General features: G+C 30.9%; 1 protein-coding gene across 10 annotated transcripts in view; it reads right to left on the bottom strand.

The window, feature by feature from the left end:
• The window catches only part of LOC118183342 (medium-chain acyl-CoA ligase ACSF2, mitochondrial-like), a 168,135-nt gene that overhangs the window by 31,201 nt on the left and 119,494 nt on the right, over positions 1-17,440 (bottom strand). For all 10 annotated transcript variants that reach the window (XM_085820633.1, XM_085820635.1, XM_085820636.1 and 7 more), the window contains one exon: positions 545-652. In XM_085820633.1, the coding sequence (XP_085676759.1) occupies positions 545-652 (108 nt within the window). The remainder of the gene's footprint in view (positions 1-544; positions 653-17,440) is intronic.

Genomic DNA, 17,440 nt, shown 5'->3' with positions numbered 1-17,440 from the left:
TATGATGGTATTCTTGCTCATAAGCATCATCAACATGCTCATCTGGACGTCCAAATATTCATTATTGAAAACAATGATTCGTACAAATATGTGGAAGCAAAAAATGATTTTGTCTTCTATGATGCTCTTTTCAAGAATGAAAATCTTTCTTCCAACTATATTTCAGAAATTCTCTTCTGATACATTGGATTTTAGGACTCCAGTTTTTAGCTTCATATTTTTTTCATTCTTGCTTGAATATAAATCTAATGCATATACTAAGTGGCGCTGTCGAGACATAAAAGACGCAAGTTGAATTTGTCCGGCCCAGTAGAACAGGAGATATAAAACTGCCCCCTTTTTTTTTGCGCAGTGTACATGAAAATTGCATTCTTTGCATACCTATCTAAACAAATGTTTTCTAGAGCCATTGGTCCTATTTAACTACAATTTATATGTATTTATAAGGAAAGTTTGGTCTCAACTTATATGGTTTTCATTAGTCCCACTTATTACATAAATTTGGAGTATTTTCTATGTACAGAACTTAGCAAAGGTTGTTTACCTCTACAAATTCCAAAGGCTGCATTATGCTTTTAAGTGCATACTCAAAATCATCTTCCAACCTACTTGCTGCAACTCCAGGACTATTTTCAGTCGAGCCATATGCTATCTAAAGAGATTTGAAATAAATAGTTTATTAATACAATGTTATGACTGTACCAATAAATGCCCAAAAAACAGAACATAAAAATATAAAAATGCTGTTTTCTCTTTTCTAGAAGAAAACTATATGTACTATAAATAGATGTTATAACAGTGATCATTAGTTGAAAAAAGTGAATTCAAGAAAACCAAAGAGTAATTTTGCACCTTACTGTGCATTAGTTGGGAACAACACTGTTCATATTTTGTGATGAATACTTTGCAATACTGTTAAATTTCTTCTTAATGGATGTATGCAAATTTTTAAGCAGATATAGCAGCAGAAGTTATATCTTTTTTATATTTATGAAGAATTACCATAAAGACAGTGTAGGCTACATAGTCATACTTCGGCTGCCAACTCGAGATTAGTTTTCATCCATTCCTCAAAAATATCTTTTTAAAAGATATGGCAGAACTCTCTTTGTACAGCATCTTGATGGATGAAGTACATCCGTGATTGGGAGGAAAATAATTGATCCTCCTCCAAATTTTGTTTAAATGTTTGTTTCAACAATCCTTTTTTTCTCTTAAAAGAGTAAAATGAGTGAAGGCAAAAGAAATGGATCTGGAAGGAACAAGTGCATTGGGAAAAAGATCCTATGTTTCCAAATGCACTCTTTTCTTCCAGACTCATTTTTTTAATAACTTTTTTAAGCCAATCTTGGATACCCTTGTAATAATATGTAAAGTAAAATCCTTTTCCATCTATATTGAATTTTCTCAGTTTTTTATAGTCAACTCTTACGGATTATCTCACACTCATTTAGATTTTCTTGTTATGGTAAAAGCATTTATTCATATTGGGAGAAAAGTTCATGTTGCATTGGTCTTCAATAGCACACACTGAGCTAAAGCGAAGCACGGAATGTTTATATAGATAGAAATAATTCCATTCTTCAAAAGCTGGACAAATTTCTCAGAGCTGAGAGAAAGATCTAGAAAGTAGTAGTAGTAGATCTAGAAAGTTTTAGTAGAAAGTAAAAAACCGAGCGCTAGAGAGAAAAATAAAGATGTTATAATATGAAAATTGATTCTGCTCTTTTTTTTTCCCCGTTTAAATTTTATAGAGAGCACAAACAAAACATGCAGAGACATTAGGTATTTTGGAGGTAAGAGAGATGAAAAATGAGCAATCGCTTTCGCCAGGAATCGAACCGCGGACCTCTGGAATACCAGCCAGTGTACTGGCCATTACACCACGAAGGCACGCCAAGAAGGTGGGAGAAATACCTTATATACTCCCCCTTTTAAAGGGCGACTGGGGTTTTTAGGGGACACAATCGCCAGATCCTGGGTGTGGAGAGTCATCATCCACAACTGTTTTTTAGTTCGGGCACAACTTTAGAGACACTAGGTATTTTGGAGGCAAGAGAGATGAAAAATGAGCAATCGCCTTCGCCGGGAATCGAACCGCGGACCTCTGGAATACTGGCCTAGTGTGCTGGCCATTACACCACGAAGGCACGCTAAGAAGGTGGGAGAAATACCTTAAACAAAACAAACAAAAAAACATTGCAAGCGGCAACATTCTTAGTGATTCGGATGACAGAACTTGAAAAATTGGCGACTAAAGTAACAGCACAAGTAAGTGTGAAAATACCTCCTTTTGGGGCTGAAAAATCAGAAATATGGGTTTACCAAGTAGAAGCGCAGTTTTCTATTTGTGGAATAACTGCCGAAGAAACTAAATTCAACTCCTTAGTTTCGCAATTGGAAGCAAAATTTGTTGAAAGTTTGTGAGACATTATAAGTGACAATAGCAAAACAAAATATACTGCTGCAAAAAAACGTCTTATGAATCCTTTTAAAAAGAGCGAAACTAAACGTCTACAGAAACTGCTTACAAGAATAGATTTGAGAGACAATTAAACATAGTCAACTTTTACAAAACATGCGATGGAATTTCGAATAAAGTTTTAAAACTCTATTTCTGCAGAGAATGCCGGATTCTGTGAAAAGCGAAACTAAACGTCTACAGAAACTGCTTACAAGAATAGATTTGAGAAACAAGTAAACATAGTCAACTTTTACAAAACATGCGATGGAATTTCGAATAAAGTTCTTAAAACACTATTTCTGCAGAGAATGCCGGATTCTGTGAATAATACTTTAATCATTTGTGATGAAGATATTGAAAAACCGGCACTAATGGCCGATCGTATCATCGAAATGCAACCGAAACAAGAACTACTATACTGTGCCAGCAGTATTGTTTCTCCAGGAACAATATATCTCACAGTTCTCTACTAACCTATGCCATATAAGTGGTCAAAAACAATGTCGTTGCAGACAGGCTATCTAGAATTGAGGACATCGATTCACCTATTGTTGATTTTGACCTGATAGTAGATGCACAAATTAATGCTGATGAACTTCAACAGCTGAAATTACATTCCAAATTGTTGCATATTAAACAGTACCAATTATCACTAGGAAAACTGTTATATTGCGATACCTCTACTTCCAATATCGGACCATTCATACCTAAAAACTTTCGGATGAAAATATTTAATACAATTCATTTTTAGCTCACCCTGGAATCCACAGTACTATAAAAGAAATTACTAAAAGATTCATTTGGCCAGATATAAAAAAAAGTTGTTAAACAGTGGGCCCAAACTTGTATCGACTGCCAGAAAATTCAAGTAACTAAACATACAGAATCAGAATATTCTCAATATCAAGCACCAGACGAAATATTTAGTGTCGTGCACATTGATTTAATTCGGCTTTATTCACCTTCTAATGGATACATATACTGTTTGACGTATATTGATTGGCTTACCTCTTGGAGGGAAGTGGTACCGTTTTCAAATATCACTGCAAAAAGTATAGCAAGAGCTTTTTATGAACATTGAATTACCTGCTTCGGTGTACTTTCTTCTGTTATTACTGAAAAAGGAAATCCGTTTATTTCAGAACTATTTTCAAATTTGGATTCGCTATGTAGTGTAAAAGTAAACCATACAACTTCCTACCATCCTCAGAGTAATGACAAAATTGAACGTCTACACCACACTTTAAAAATAGCTATCAGATAGACTATAAGAGAAACACGCTAATGTGACAATCAAAATCGTAAAAACAACCTTGTATTTAGCGTAAGTATAATGAAACACTCAATCGATTTCGAGGGCAGCTAAAGGTCCCTCCTCATCAGGAGAAAGAAATAACTAGAAAGAAGAAAATAAAGGAGAAGGAGTCTCAGAAACACGTGGTCCTTATCAGCCCTGCACGTGGTTATAACTGGATTTTTAATCAGAGTTGCACTGGCCGCCTACTTTTACTGAGCCAGGCTATCTGATCAAGCATAAAGGACAAGAAAAATTAGAGAAGTTAAAATAGGGAGCGAGGGGCAAATGCACCTTCACGCTCAAAATCTGAACTTCAAATAAAGGAAAGCAACCACTGAACGGATTTTTATATCTATCGGCAAAAATAACTGAATTAAGATTGTAGAATTTTATAGGCATTAGGAAGGACTGGATTGGACTTCAAGTCATTAACTAAACCTGCTAAATCTTTGTGAATGTGAAAAGCCTCAAGAAAAGATTCACCTATGGAAGAAGCCTTTTGGATAATTTTTGCAGACCCAAAGTCAAAATTATGGTTAAATGTCCAACTATGATACGCTACTGAAGACTTATTAATTTCGCCTTTTCTGACATAAGATTCATGTTCCTTGATACGAAACTTCAACGCTCTTTTTGTTTGGCTAATATATCTTAAACCACACTGACACGATATACTATAAATTCCCCAAGAATTCAAGACAGAAACGCAGTCTTTTAGAATCGAAAAGTGAATTTTATTAATAGGGGAAAAACCGACTTGAAAATTGAATTTCTGGAGAATCCGTGCAATTTTATAGCTAACAGAAGGATAAAATGGAAGCACGACAAGGTCATTAATATTATTTCTAACAGTGGAATGTCTTCTTTGATGGGAATCTGAAAATTTTTTAACGGCTTTATCAATAATCACGGGAGAAAATCCACGGTCAATCGCAACTGCTCTCAAATAATTAAGCTCATTGGTAAGCAAAGATTCAGAGGAACAAACTTTAAGCGCGCGGAATACATAATAGTAAAAAGAAGCCATTTTTTGCTTAACAGGGTGGCATGACTTGGCATGGGGTGGTAAACAAACTGAAAAGGATTTACAGTACACAGCGGTGCTAAAATCAGTTTCATTGCGGATTATAAGAATATCAAGGAAGGGGAGGGAATTGTTGGATTCAATTTCAAGAGTGAATTGGATGGCTGGATCAATTGAATTCATAATAGAAAGAATCTCGGATAAATCCTCTTTATAACCGTTAAAAAGTGCGAAAGTGTCGTCAACATACCGAATCCAAAGACGAAAAGATAGTTTATCAAATAATTTCATCTCAAAATAGTGCATATAAATGTCAGCAAGTACCGGACTGAGAGGATTACCCATAGCCAATCCTTCAACTTGACGAAAATATGCATTTTGGAAAACAAAGTGGGTTTGACTTAGAGAAACTTTAGTAAGCGAAACCAACTCATTAATTTCAGGATGTGTTAAGTGAAATTCCCGAAGCCTAGTTTCAAGACAGTTTAGTGCTCCTTCGACCGGAACATTAGTAAACAGTGATTTGACATCAAATGAAACCATAATGGAACGAAGTGAAGAAATATTTTTAAGTTTATCAATGACTTCAACAGAATTTTTTACAGTGTGAATATTGTTAGCAAGTAGAGGAGAAAATCTGGAAACTAAATATTTGGCCAAAGGATATGAAGCAGTACCTATGTTGGAAACAATTGGTCGAAAAGGAATACCGGTTTTCTGGACTTTTGGAAGAGCATAAAGTCTAGCGCAATTAGTAATAGGTGGAATAAGTGATTTCTTCAACTGAGTTGGCAGAATGTGAGAAGATTTGATAGCACTTTTAACTTTCGTGAGGTCCGAAGTTGAAGGATCTTTAGGGATCGAGCAGTATGGGCCTTCATTTATCAGTTTAGAGACTCCAGTAATATATGTGTGTTTGTCGATAACAACGATCTGTCCGCCCTTATCAGCTTTAGAGATAATGATATTAGTATCAGAATGAATTTCACGTAAGATCTCATTTTCGTTTTTGCTAAGATTCGAACCCAAAGATTTGTTGTTAAAATTAACGTTATGAGTAATTAGGTGGCGGATTGTATCCTTCTGCGTTTCCGAAACTTTGGAGAATTTAAAGGCTTTCTCTATAGGGGCGATGATTTGAGGAATTGAAGGTTTAGATGTCTTTGAAAAGTTGAAATTATATTTTAATACTTTTAACTAATAGTAAAAAGAAGCCATTTTTTGCTTAACAGGGTGGCATGACTTGGCATGGGGTGGTAAACAAACTGAAAAGGATTTACAGTACACAGCGGTGCTAAAATCAGTTTCATTGCGGATTATAAGAATATCAAGGAAGGGGAGGGAATTGTTGATTCCCTCCCCTTCCTTGATTCCTCCGAAAGATTCCTATTGGAGATATTAACGATGGGGTTAACGGTTACAGTGAGGAGATCAGCTAGATAGGTGGGACTATCCGACTGGTGTGTGAGTTTAAGGAATTTAGAAATAAGCACATTTTTATGCCGTTGACAAACGGTATCGGTTCTAGACCAGGATGTATGTTCAAATGAGGAAAAATTTTCAGTTGAATTAGCAATTTTTAAATGGAGGTAATATAATTCAAATTCAATTTTAGATAAACGTTTACGCGTGTCCCTTATAATACGACGAAGAATTGCCAATTTGAATTTATGCAAAATTTTTTAAACGTGAACGGAAGCTTTAAGGCTACATTTCCACATGTATAAATTTGGGAATGATATTTTGATGTTTGCATTGAAGTAGAAACTGTAGATGATTCAAGAATTTCGTACGCTTAAGCCGTAACTTACAAAATCGGTTCCTGTCAGTGGACATATTGTGAAAAGGGTACAAGCAAGAAACAAGTGAACAAAAGAAATATAATTCCGAAAGTCCAAACAAGTAATTACTTATAACATGAAAAAACACCAATTAATAATGAAGACAATTTTCATCAACATATGACAAAAACATTCCAAAAGGAGAGAGAAACATCCAATACTGAGAACCAATAGCCACGTGGAAAGAAGCAACGAAAGTCAAAATCGTGCACGTGGTAAACCGAAAAAAAGTAGAATTTCCTCGAAAATGCCGGTTGATAGCATAAACCAAATCCGAAAAACTAATAGCCACGTGGATAGATTTCATTATACTTACGCTAAATACAAGGTTGTTTTTACGATTTTGATTGTTACATTAGCGTGTTTCTCTTCTAGTCTAGTTTGTGCTATCAACCGGCATTTTCGAGAATATTTTACGGTTTATTGTTTTACCACGTGAGTAGTAAGCGCGGGTAACCGTGCTACGCCCGAGGCTATAGGGGGCGTGGCCTCCGCCATCTTGGATTCCTTCCCGCGTTGGAATGACATCATCAAAGTTTCGTTTTTATGGTGTGGCAACGATCTTTTCAAAGTTTTTATTTTTGTGGCAACGACACTATTTTTCAAAGTTTTTATTTTTTGTGGCATCGAATATATATTTTTAGGTTTTGTGGCAACGAACTCTTGAACCACGTGTTTGGAATGACATCTCTTTTAATTTATGATTTTTAATTATTTGACACGTGATTAATATTAGTTTGTTATTTGATTAATATTAATACTATTTTGTATGTCATTAATTTTACTTATTTACTCTTTTAATAAGTATCTTAATTATTTAGTACGTCATTATTTAATTAATTATTTTTAATGAATTTTTGTGGAAATTAATATTATTTTCCCTGAATTTTAAAAGTAACTCCACGGCTGAGATTCGAACTCGCTATCTCTGGGATGGGAGTCTAGCGCTTTACCGCTCGGCTACCCGGTCCTCTTATCAGACTTGTTATTTGAAACCCTCTTTGGCCCTTTGACTTTTTGCACCATTGATTACATAAGGCTGAAAGTCTGAGCATGCGCTTCATTTGTTTTTACACGACGGCTAGGATTTCTTTTGGCTTCTTAATCATTACTTTATTCATTGCTGTTTTAAATGTAAGATTTTCCCACAGTTTAATTTTTTATTATTATTAAGATATTTTTAATTGTTTTCATTTTTCATCTTATTCTTACTGTTTTTTAGTTAATTTATTAATTTTTTATTTCATTTTTTTCCCTTTCCCAAACATAAATTTTATTTTTAACTTTCGCAAATTGACGTATACTTCCACAAAAGTGAACTTAAATTTTCTTTTTACTTTTTATCTTGCAAAGTTTACTTTTTTAGATTTAATTTTCTTTTTGGTTTTACAAAAGTAATATTTATTTTTACGAATTGAATTTTTCCTTTTCACTTTTTTATTTTGCAAAAGTTTTTTTTTTCGAAATTTTTTTCCTTTTCGTATTTTTACTTTACTTTATTTTATTTTTTTTTTATATTTAATTTTCTTTTTGGTTTTACAAAAGTAATATTTATTTTTACGAATTGAATTTTTCCTTTTCACTTTTTTATTTTGCAAAAGTTTTTTTTTTTTTTCCAAAATTTTTTCCTTTTTGTATTTTTACTTTATTTTAATTTTTTGTTTAACTTTCTTTTTGGTTTTACAAAAGTAATATTTTTATTTACGAATTGAATTTTGCAAAAGTTTTTTGTTCCCAAAATTTATTCCTTTTCGTATTTTTACTTTATTTTATTTTAATTTTTTTTTAAACTTTTTTTTGGTTTTACAAAAGAAATATTTATTTTTCCAAATTTAATTTTCCTTTCCGCTTTTTATTTTAAAAAAAGTTGTTACTACATTTTTAACTTAATTTTTTTACAAAAGTAATATTTAGTTTCATAATTTTAATTTTTTTGAGTTTTTTGTTTACACAAATGTTTTTTTGTTACATTTTTATTTTACCCTTAACTTTTTTCCCTTGTTTTAAATACAATACGATGTTACATTTCCATTTCTCCAAAAGTAAACTTACCTACATTTCTGTGTCTTTGAAATTTTAAGCTGGAATTTACATGCATATAACTTCACTAGATAATATTTTCTGTAACATTAAGCCAATATACACAATGCTCTTTCTATATAGTTTAACTGGAGTACTACATTTCTTACTTTTTTTCTACTAAGTTGGAGATACTCAGAACTTTTCCTTCTAATGCATTGTACTAACTATTAATGCCTGTATTAACTTTTTTGGCCAACTATACAAAACTTTGTTGATTCCCTTTTACACGTCTTACTTTTATTCAAAGGATTCACCAAACTATGTCTGACAAATGTAATTTTTACACTTTCCATTTACACATTTACCCTTATATTTAACTTATAAAACATATTCATGCAGTATTTCTGATTCCTTTTCCCCATAATAAATACAGACTTACACATGTTTCTTTATTGTAAGACTTACTAACTTTAAAACAAATCTTACAAGGAGCAATAAATTTTCATGGTATGAAGCCCACTCAAACCAATGCATGGAGCATTTCTACCCAGTTAAGTTTAGATACATATCAATAGTACTTCATTTTTTCTTATTTTACTCTACAGATATTTATACATATATATTCAGAACACTCCCTTTCATTCAGTAAGATTCATTTATACTACTAACACAAATTTTGCTAACTCTTTGAAATATTTTACGAAAATATCTTGTATTTTCTTGCACACATCCTACTTAAATCACCAAACATACACTGAACCTTGATTTTTCCTTCATGTGAAAACGTCACTCGGATTTTTAATATGATTCCACCATTTACCGCAGAACTTTATAAACACTACTCTATTTGAACTTATCACAGCCTAACTCTCTTAACAAGGTGCAGAAGATTGAATTATATTTTAACTACAGAGAAGAATATCCACATTGTAATGAATTATTTTAAATTTGAATTATAATCACATTTTGTGAAGGAGAACTTAAAGTCTATAATACACATGGAATTAATATTCAGCCATGGAAATGAAACTTTATCGCCTTTTTCCCAATTTGGAATATAAAAATTTGTTAACTTGGAATATTTTTAACGTATTCATTGTAACTTAACTGAAAAATACTCATATTTCCCATTGTCAATAATTTATTTAGCACTGAACTCTTACAGCCTTTTGAGAACGAAATTTAATTTATCATACCTGACAAATGACTCCTACATAGTTATGATACATTACACGAAATACTGAGTAGAGTTCCAAATAATGATCTAACATAGTAATTAACATAAAAGACCTAACACAAATAATTTTAAGATAGAAATTTCAAACTGGCATTGCTTACTAATGAACTTTTACAGCTTTTTTTGACTGACATTTAACTTCTCATAGATAATAAATAAAATTACACACAAATAATTATACAAAATAGGTAATAATGACAGAAAGTCCATATAATGATCTACTATAGTCACCAACTTTAAAAATTTTAACGCATTTCTAATATAAGAAAGACCACACTTTTTTGAAAAGCATTATTTTAATTAAACATTGGAGCCACGCAGTCCTGCGCACATGCATCTTTATTTATCATGAGCATGACACATAATAAGTAAATAAAATTTTCACAAAGTACGAAACACATTTCTCTTTTAACTGAACTGTACTCTTAAGAAAAATGCAGTATGGAATGCTTAGAACACTCAGGGCCACAGTTCCTCATTTCCCCATGCATTGACCAAAATATACATGTACTTTAAAATCAGTTAAACAAATTCAAATGTTAGTTAGTATTCAAAGAGGAATACTTCACAAATTAGATGAAAGAAAGGTACACAATGAACTTGAGTGAAAAATACACAAAAGCATGTAAGGACCGAGAAAAAGATGTATTCGTGGAGAACTTTTTTAAGATAAACTTGCTCTATTTTTGCACATGGGTTACATTTTGCATTTCAGATTAAGGAAACATTCAAGATAATTCCTGTATAACTAGGGATTTTATTCACACTTGTTAGTACTGTAATTTATTAGAACAGTCACAGACATATAGGACAAGTATGCCATTTCCAAGGAAAACAATTTTCCCAAGCCAGACTTTAACAGTGAAATATAAAAGGGAATAAGAATATCCCATATTTCAAACAAAATTAGTATCTGAGTATGCAAAAACATGAACAAGAAACGAATATTTTTTCTGAAAATTTTCCGAATGGTTTAAGTTAGGACTAGTTTCATGAACAGAGCATGAAAAATAATGATGAATTTTTAATTTTATTTTGTCTGTAGTACATTTACTTATGCTAAAATCTTCCATTTTGGTTGACTGTACTTTACATTCAGACCTAAGTTGATAAATCAGAGTGATTTTGTGTTTTAAAGCTTCAAATTCAGAAATACTACAACTCAAAAGCAAAAAGATTAAAACGACAAGAGAATATACTGCAAGCAAGCGAACGTGATAAATGACTTTTTGGGCTGAATTTCATGAATTCATAGATGGGGTGCAAAATTTTAATGCACTGTATATGAACTATTTTTCAAATGTATTACGATCACCAACTTTACATAGACTTTAAGTAAACATTTCATGTTAATTTACCATTTTATCTATGTATTTACTAAATTTTTGCATTTTGTTTATAAATATAATAACAAAAGGACATAAGAGAACATTTGTTTCTTGAAAATGTCCATAATTTTACCCAACTGTTATTTCTTTCATAGCTTTGAAGTAACCTATTAAACACATAGTCATCTTGTATTGACCAGACAGCCGTTGGTCTTGCCAATGTCTGAGGGAAGTCACAAAGCTAGAGAATTTAAGTAATATTTTACCAGTACGGAGAACTTCTTACGGCGTTTTCGATGAAAATTGACCGAATTTAGTAGTTCATTACTAACCTAGGAGCCTTTAACTATTTTTTTATTCGAAAAAAACACACCAGAAATTATCATGAAGATTTTCCATACAGATATATTGTACTACTTTTCATGCCATTACATTTCAAATGAAATTTGATTCATTGTCAGATAGTTAAATGTTTGTTATTTTTTCGCATACGAATGCATTTTCGTGTCTCACATACGCTCATTACATATGATTTAACAAAATTACGAACAAGTTAGAAGTTAAATGAATATTTCCTGAAATACTGTACATTTCATTCCGGAAAGTTTACATGAGTACCTTCATTTCGAAACCCCTAATGTTTCTTTTCCTGAATTCAAAGTAAATTTTGAGTGTAGAATTTTCAGTTTTGACAGAAGTTATTTGTAAGTGGCTGTGATGTGTTCGTGTTTTCATAAACCGTTTTCGTGAAACACCCTATTGGTAACCTTTAGAACAGTTTAAATATTACCATTTTTTTTACCTTACTGCCACTGCAAATCATTGAATTTTCAAATATTTTCCTTTTTTATCGTTTACAGTGCCTTGTAAAGTCTTGAGAACAAATTTTTACTAAATACTTATATCATTCGATTTAATAATTTTGTTACACGTTTGGAAGGTTTAACTTCACTATCACGCTAAACCAGAAGTTAAGAAAAGAAATGTAATTGTTATCTTAGTATTCTATGGGAATTGATTAATTTTCTCTGACATTGACGTATTCGTATGTAGATAATAGAGACTTTTAACCCAGCTCATACAGACTTGGAATATTTTCTCTAAGTCACCACGATGACAGACTTGCATTGTCATAGACGTTTTTCTCGTGAAATATATTTCTTTCTTAAAAGTTTATATACTAATTTCTTTAGAAACATGTCTAAGAAAATACCTCATCTTCATAAGAAACATCAGATTTGATTTAAATTAATAATAAAATAAGAATCATTAATTTGTAAATTAATGATTTCTCTTTGACTCAAAAGTTTCTTTATCATATTCGAAATGAACAATTAATTGTACATAACTAATATATTGTATTGATGAACCAGAGTTATATTTTACCTTACTGCATTATATTTGAAAGTGAATGTGTTTTATTGCATATTTTAATAAAATCTTAAAAGCTTAAATGAGTGTTTCATTACAAAATTTGTACTTTCTAACTTCATTCTACTGAAACGAAAACATTCATAACTTATTACGAAGAAAAAGTTTTACATATTATACTTTTTGATTAATTTTCATACCACAGTATTATCTTTGAAAATTTGTTTCCTAATCCACTGCTAATATATTACTAATTTTCGCTCTTTCAATACACTTCGTACGTGATAAAAAAACTCAGTTTAGAAACTTTTTTCTTTAACGCCTTGTATTGCATTGCTGAACCGGGGCCATGCTTTCATTTTTATTACATATCATGCGAATATTTAAAAAAAAGCATATTTTTTCCTTCTGTTAGCACAATTTTAACCAGCATTTTACTATTACAGAGACTTCTTTAGTAAAATTTCAAGGGTTATATTGATCGTTTCATTATTAATTTTGAAGATTCTGGATATATCCTATTTAAAAGTTCATAACCGATTAGCAAAATAATTTATATATGTACTTTGTTGTTCTCTTGGTTAATTTTTAAAGCGTTTTTCAACTATAACACTTGATTTCTAGCGAAGTATCGAAATGATTATTTACTTTCCACTTTTTCCAAAGAATTTCGTAGACACATATGTTCAGTACAGAATATTTTCCTAACTTAAAAATATTATTACCAAAATAGAAAAATATGCAAAATTTTCCTAAAAATTTATATATTTGTTTTTTAAAAACATGTACACGAATATCCACATTTAATTACTTAATGTGTACTTTCCTATATCAGAACTAAAATTTCGAACGAAAATTTTTTAAATAATGTCATATTCCATAAAATTTATGTCTTTGTGATGTCATCGTCTTTTCACAAACGTTTTGAGAGTAGACGTTTAGACATTTCGAAACTGTTTTCTCTTTGCTATTGGAAACTATTTTATCTTTGCTGTTGGTATATGCCAATGAATTCTGGATGCTTTTTTCTCTTGGTTTATCTTCAGCTTATGAGTTATTTAAATACTTAAAAATATATTTGTAGATCTTTTATGTTGACACTTGTGATAGATTTTTTTTTGGACGTTTTTTGGAAAATGTATTTTATTCACGTGAATGAAACTGATGTTTTCTTAAAATTTTATTATTCAGAGTGTTAGTCAATTACGATAGAATGCCGGATTTGTTCTCTTTATTCAACATTCATATGAACTTCGGTATTCCAAATCCCTCACGCAAAATGTAATTTTTCTATCAGTAATAGGAAGACGAATGGAATAAATGCAGGTTATGCAGACATAAGATAAAAAATCTGGAAGTAAAAGACATTCTCCAGATCTAAACAATTCAGTAGAATGTGCAAATATTCATCCTATTCGAAGCTTATTTTTTCAATTACATAGAATATAAAATGTAAATTTAATAAAAAGAGATATAATGAAGATCGAGTATTCTGCAAAATCTGGATGGTAATTATACAAAATTAGTTATAGAGCAGGTTTTCGTAAAAAGCGGTTCCAACGAAGGAGACATGCCAGCAGTCTCCTGAAACTCTAAGTGGTCATTTGATCTTCGCTCTTACGTAGAATTTACAATTGTACTTAGCTTTTGTAAGAGCAAAGATCAGGTGCTCACTTACAGCTTCAGAAGACTGCCGGCGTGTTTCCACCGCTGGAGCCACTTTTTACGAAAACCTGCTTTATGACTAATTTTGTATAATTACCATCCAGATTTTGCAGAAAACTTGATCTTCATTATATCTCTTTTTATTAAATTTACATTTTATATTCTATGTAATTGAAAAAATAAGCTTCGAATAGGATGAATATTTGCACATTCTACTGAATTGTTTAGATCTGGAGAATGTCTTTTACTTCCAGATTTTTTATCTTATGTCTGCATAACCTGCATTTATTCCATTCGTCTTCCTATTACTGATAGAAAAATTACATTTTGCGTGAGGGATTTGGAATACCGAAGTTCATATGAATGTTGAATAAAGAGAACAAATCCGGCATTCTATCGTAATTGACTAACACTCTGAATAATAAAATTTTAAGAAAACATCAGTTTCATTCACGTGAATAAAATACATTTTCCAAAAAACGTCCAAAAAAAAATCTATCACAAGTGTCAACATAAAAGATCTACAAATATATTTTTAAGTATTTAAATAACTCATAAGCTGAAGATAAACCAAGAGAAAAAAGCATCCAGAATTCATTGGCATATACCAACAGCAAAGATAAAATAGTTTCCAATAGCAAAGAGAAAACAGTTTCGAAATGTCTAAACGTCTACTCTCAAAACGTTTGCGAAAAGACGATGACATCACAAAGACATAAATTTTATGGAATATGACATTATTTAAAAAATTTTCGTTCGAAATTTTAGTACTGATATAGGAAAGTACACATTAAGTAATTAAATGTGGATATTCGTGTACATGTTTTTAAAAAACAAATATATAAATTTTTAGGAAAATTTTGCATATTTTTCTATTTTGGTAATAATATTTTTAAGTTAGGAAAATATTCTGTACTGAACATATGTGTCTACGAAATTCTTTGGAAAAAGTGGAAAGTAAATAATCATTTCGATACTTCGCTAGAAATCAAGTGTTATAGTTGAAAAACGCTTTAAAAATTAACCAAGAGGACAACAAAGTACATATATAAATTATTTTGCTAATCGGTTATGAACTTTTAAATAAGATATATCCAGAATCTTCAAAATTAATAATGAAACGATCAATTTAACCCTTGAAATTTTACTAAAGAAGTCTCTGTAATAGTAAAATGCTGGTTAAAATTGTGCTAACAGAAGGAAAAAATATGCTTTTTTTTAAATATTCGCATGATATGTAATAAAAATGAAAGCATGGCCCCGGTTCAGCAATGCAATACAAAGCGTTACGGAAAAAAGTTTCTAAACTGAGTTTTTTTATCACGTACGAAGTGTATTGAAAGAGCGAAAATTAGTAATATATTAGCAGTGGATTAGGAAACAAATTTTCAAAGATAATACTGTGGTATGAAAATTAATCAAAAAGTATAATATGTAAAACTTTTTCTTCGTAATAAGTTATGAATGTTTTCGTTTCAGTAGAATGAAGTTAGAAAGTACAAATTTTGTAATGAAACACTCATTTAAGCTTTTAAGATTTTATTAAAATATGCAATAAAACACATTCACTTTCAAATATAATGCAGTAAGGTAAAATATAACTCTGGTTCATCAATACAATATATTAGTTATGTACAATTAATTGTTCATTTCGAATATGATAAAGAAACTTTTGAGTCAAAGAGAAATCATTAATTTACAAATTAATGATTCTTATTTTATTATTAATTTAAATCAAATCTGATGTTTCTTATGAAGATGAGGTATTTTCTTAGACATGTTTCTAAAGAAATTAGTATATAAACTTTTAAGAAAGAAATATATTTCACGAGAAAAACGTCTATGACAATGCAAGTCTGTCATCGTGGTGACTTAGAGAAAATATTCCAAGTCTGTATGAGCTGGGTTAAAAGTCTCTATTATCTACATACGAATACGTCAATGTCAGAGAAAATTAATCTATCCCCATAGAATACTAAGATAACAATTACATTTCTTTTCTTAACTTCTGGTTTAGCGTGATAGTGAAGTTAAATCTTCCAAACGTGTAACAAAATTATTAAATCGAATGATATAAGTATTTAGTAAAAATTTGTTCTCAAGACTTTACGAGGCACTGTAAACGATAAAAAAGGAAAATATTTGAAAATTCAATGATTTGCAGTGGCAGTAAGGTAAAAAAATGGTAATATTTAAACTGTTCTAAAGGTTACCAATAGGGTGTTTCACAAAAACGGTTTATGAAAACACGAACACATCACAGCCACTTACAAATAACTTCTGTCAAAACTGAAAATTCTACACTCAAAATTTACTTTGAATTCAGGAAAAGAAACATTAGGGGTTTCGAAATGAAGGTACTCATGTAAACTTTCCGTAATGAAATGTACAGTATTTCAGGAAATATTCATTTAACTTCTAACTTGTTCGTAATTTTGTTAAATCATATGTAATGAGCGTATGTGAGACACGAAAATGCATTCGTATGCGAAAAAATAACAAACATTTAACTATCTGACAATGAATCAAATTTCATTTGAAATGTAATGGCATGAAAAGTAGTACAATATATCTGTATGGAAAATCTTCATGATAATTTCTGGTGTGTTTTTTTCGAATAAAAAAATAGTTAAAGGCTCCTAGGTTAGTAATGAACTACTAAATTCGGTCAATTTTCATCGAAAACGCCGTAAGAAGTTCTCCGTACTGGTAAAATATTACTTAAATTCTCTAGCTTTGTGACTTCCCTCAGACATTGGCAAGACCAACGGCTGTCTGGTCAATACAAGATGACTATGTGTTTAATAGGTTACTTCAAAGCTATGAAAGAAATAACAGTTGGGTAAAATTATGGACATTTTCAAGAAACAAATGTTCTCTTATGTCCTTTTGTTATTATATTTATAAACAAAATGCAAAAATTTAGTAAATACATAGATAAAATGGTAAATTAACATGAAATGTTTACTTAAAGTCTATGTAAAGTTGGTGATCGTAATACATATGAAAAATAGTTCATATACAGTGCATTAAAATTTTGCACCCCATCTATGAATTCATGAAATTCAGCCCAAAAAGTCATTTATCACGTTCGCTTGCTTGCAGTATATTCTCTTGTCGTTTTAATCTTTTTGCTTTTGAGTTGTAGTATGTCTGAATTTCTGCTTTTGAGTTGAAATATTTGAGTTGTA

This window comes from Stegodyphus dumicola, chromosome 7, assembly GCF_044657685.1.
Source record: "Stegodyphus dumicola isolate Sdum_Otavi_A_Nest chromosome 7, ASM4465768v1".
NCBI lineage: Eukaryota > Metazoa > Arthropoda > Arachnida > Araneae > Eresidae > Stegodyphus > Stegodyphus dumicola.
Note: the sequence above shows the minus strand (reverse complement) of the source record. Positions and strands in the feature narration are given on the sequence as shown.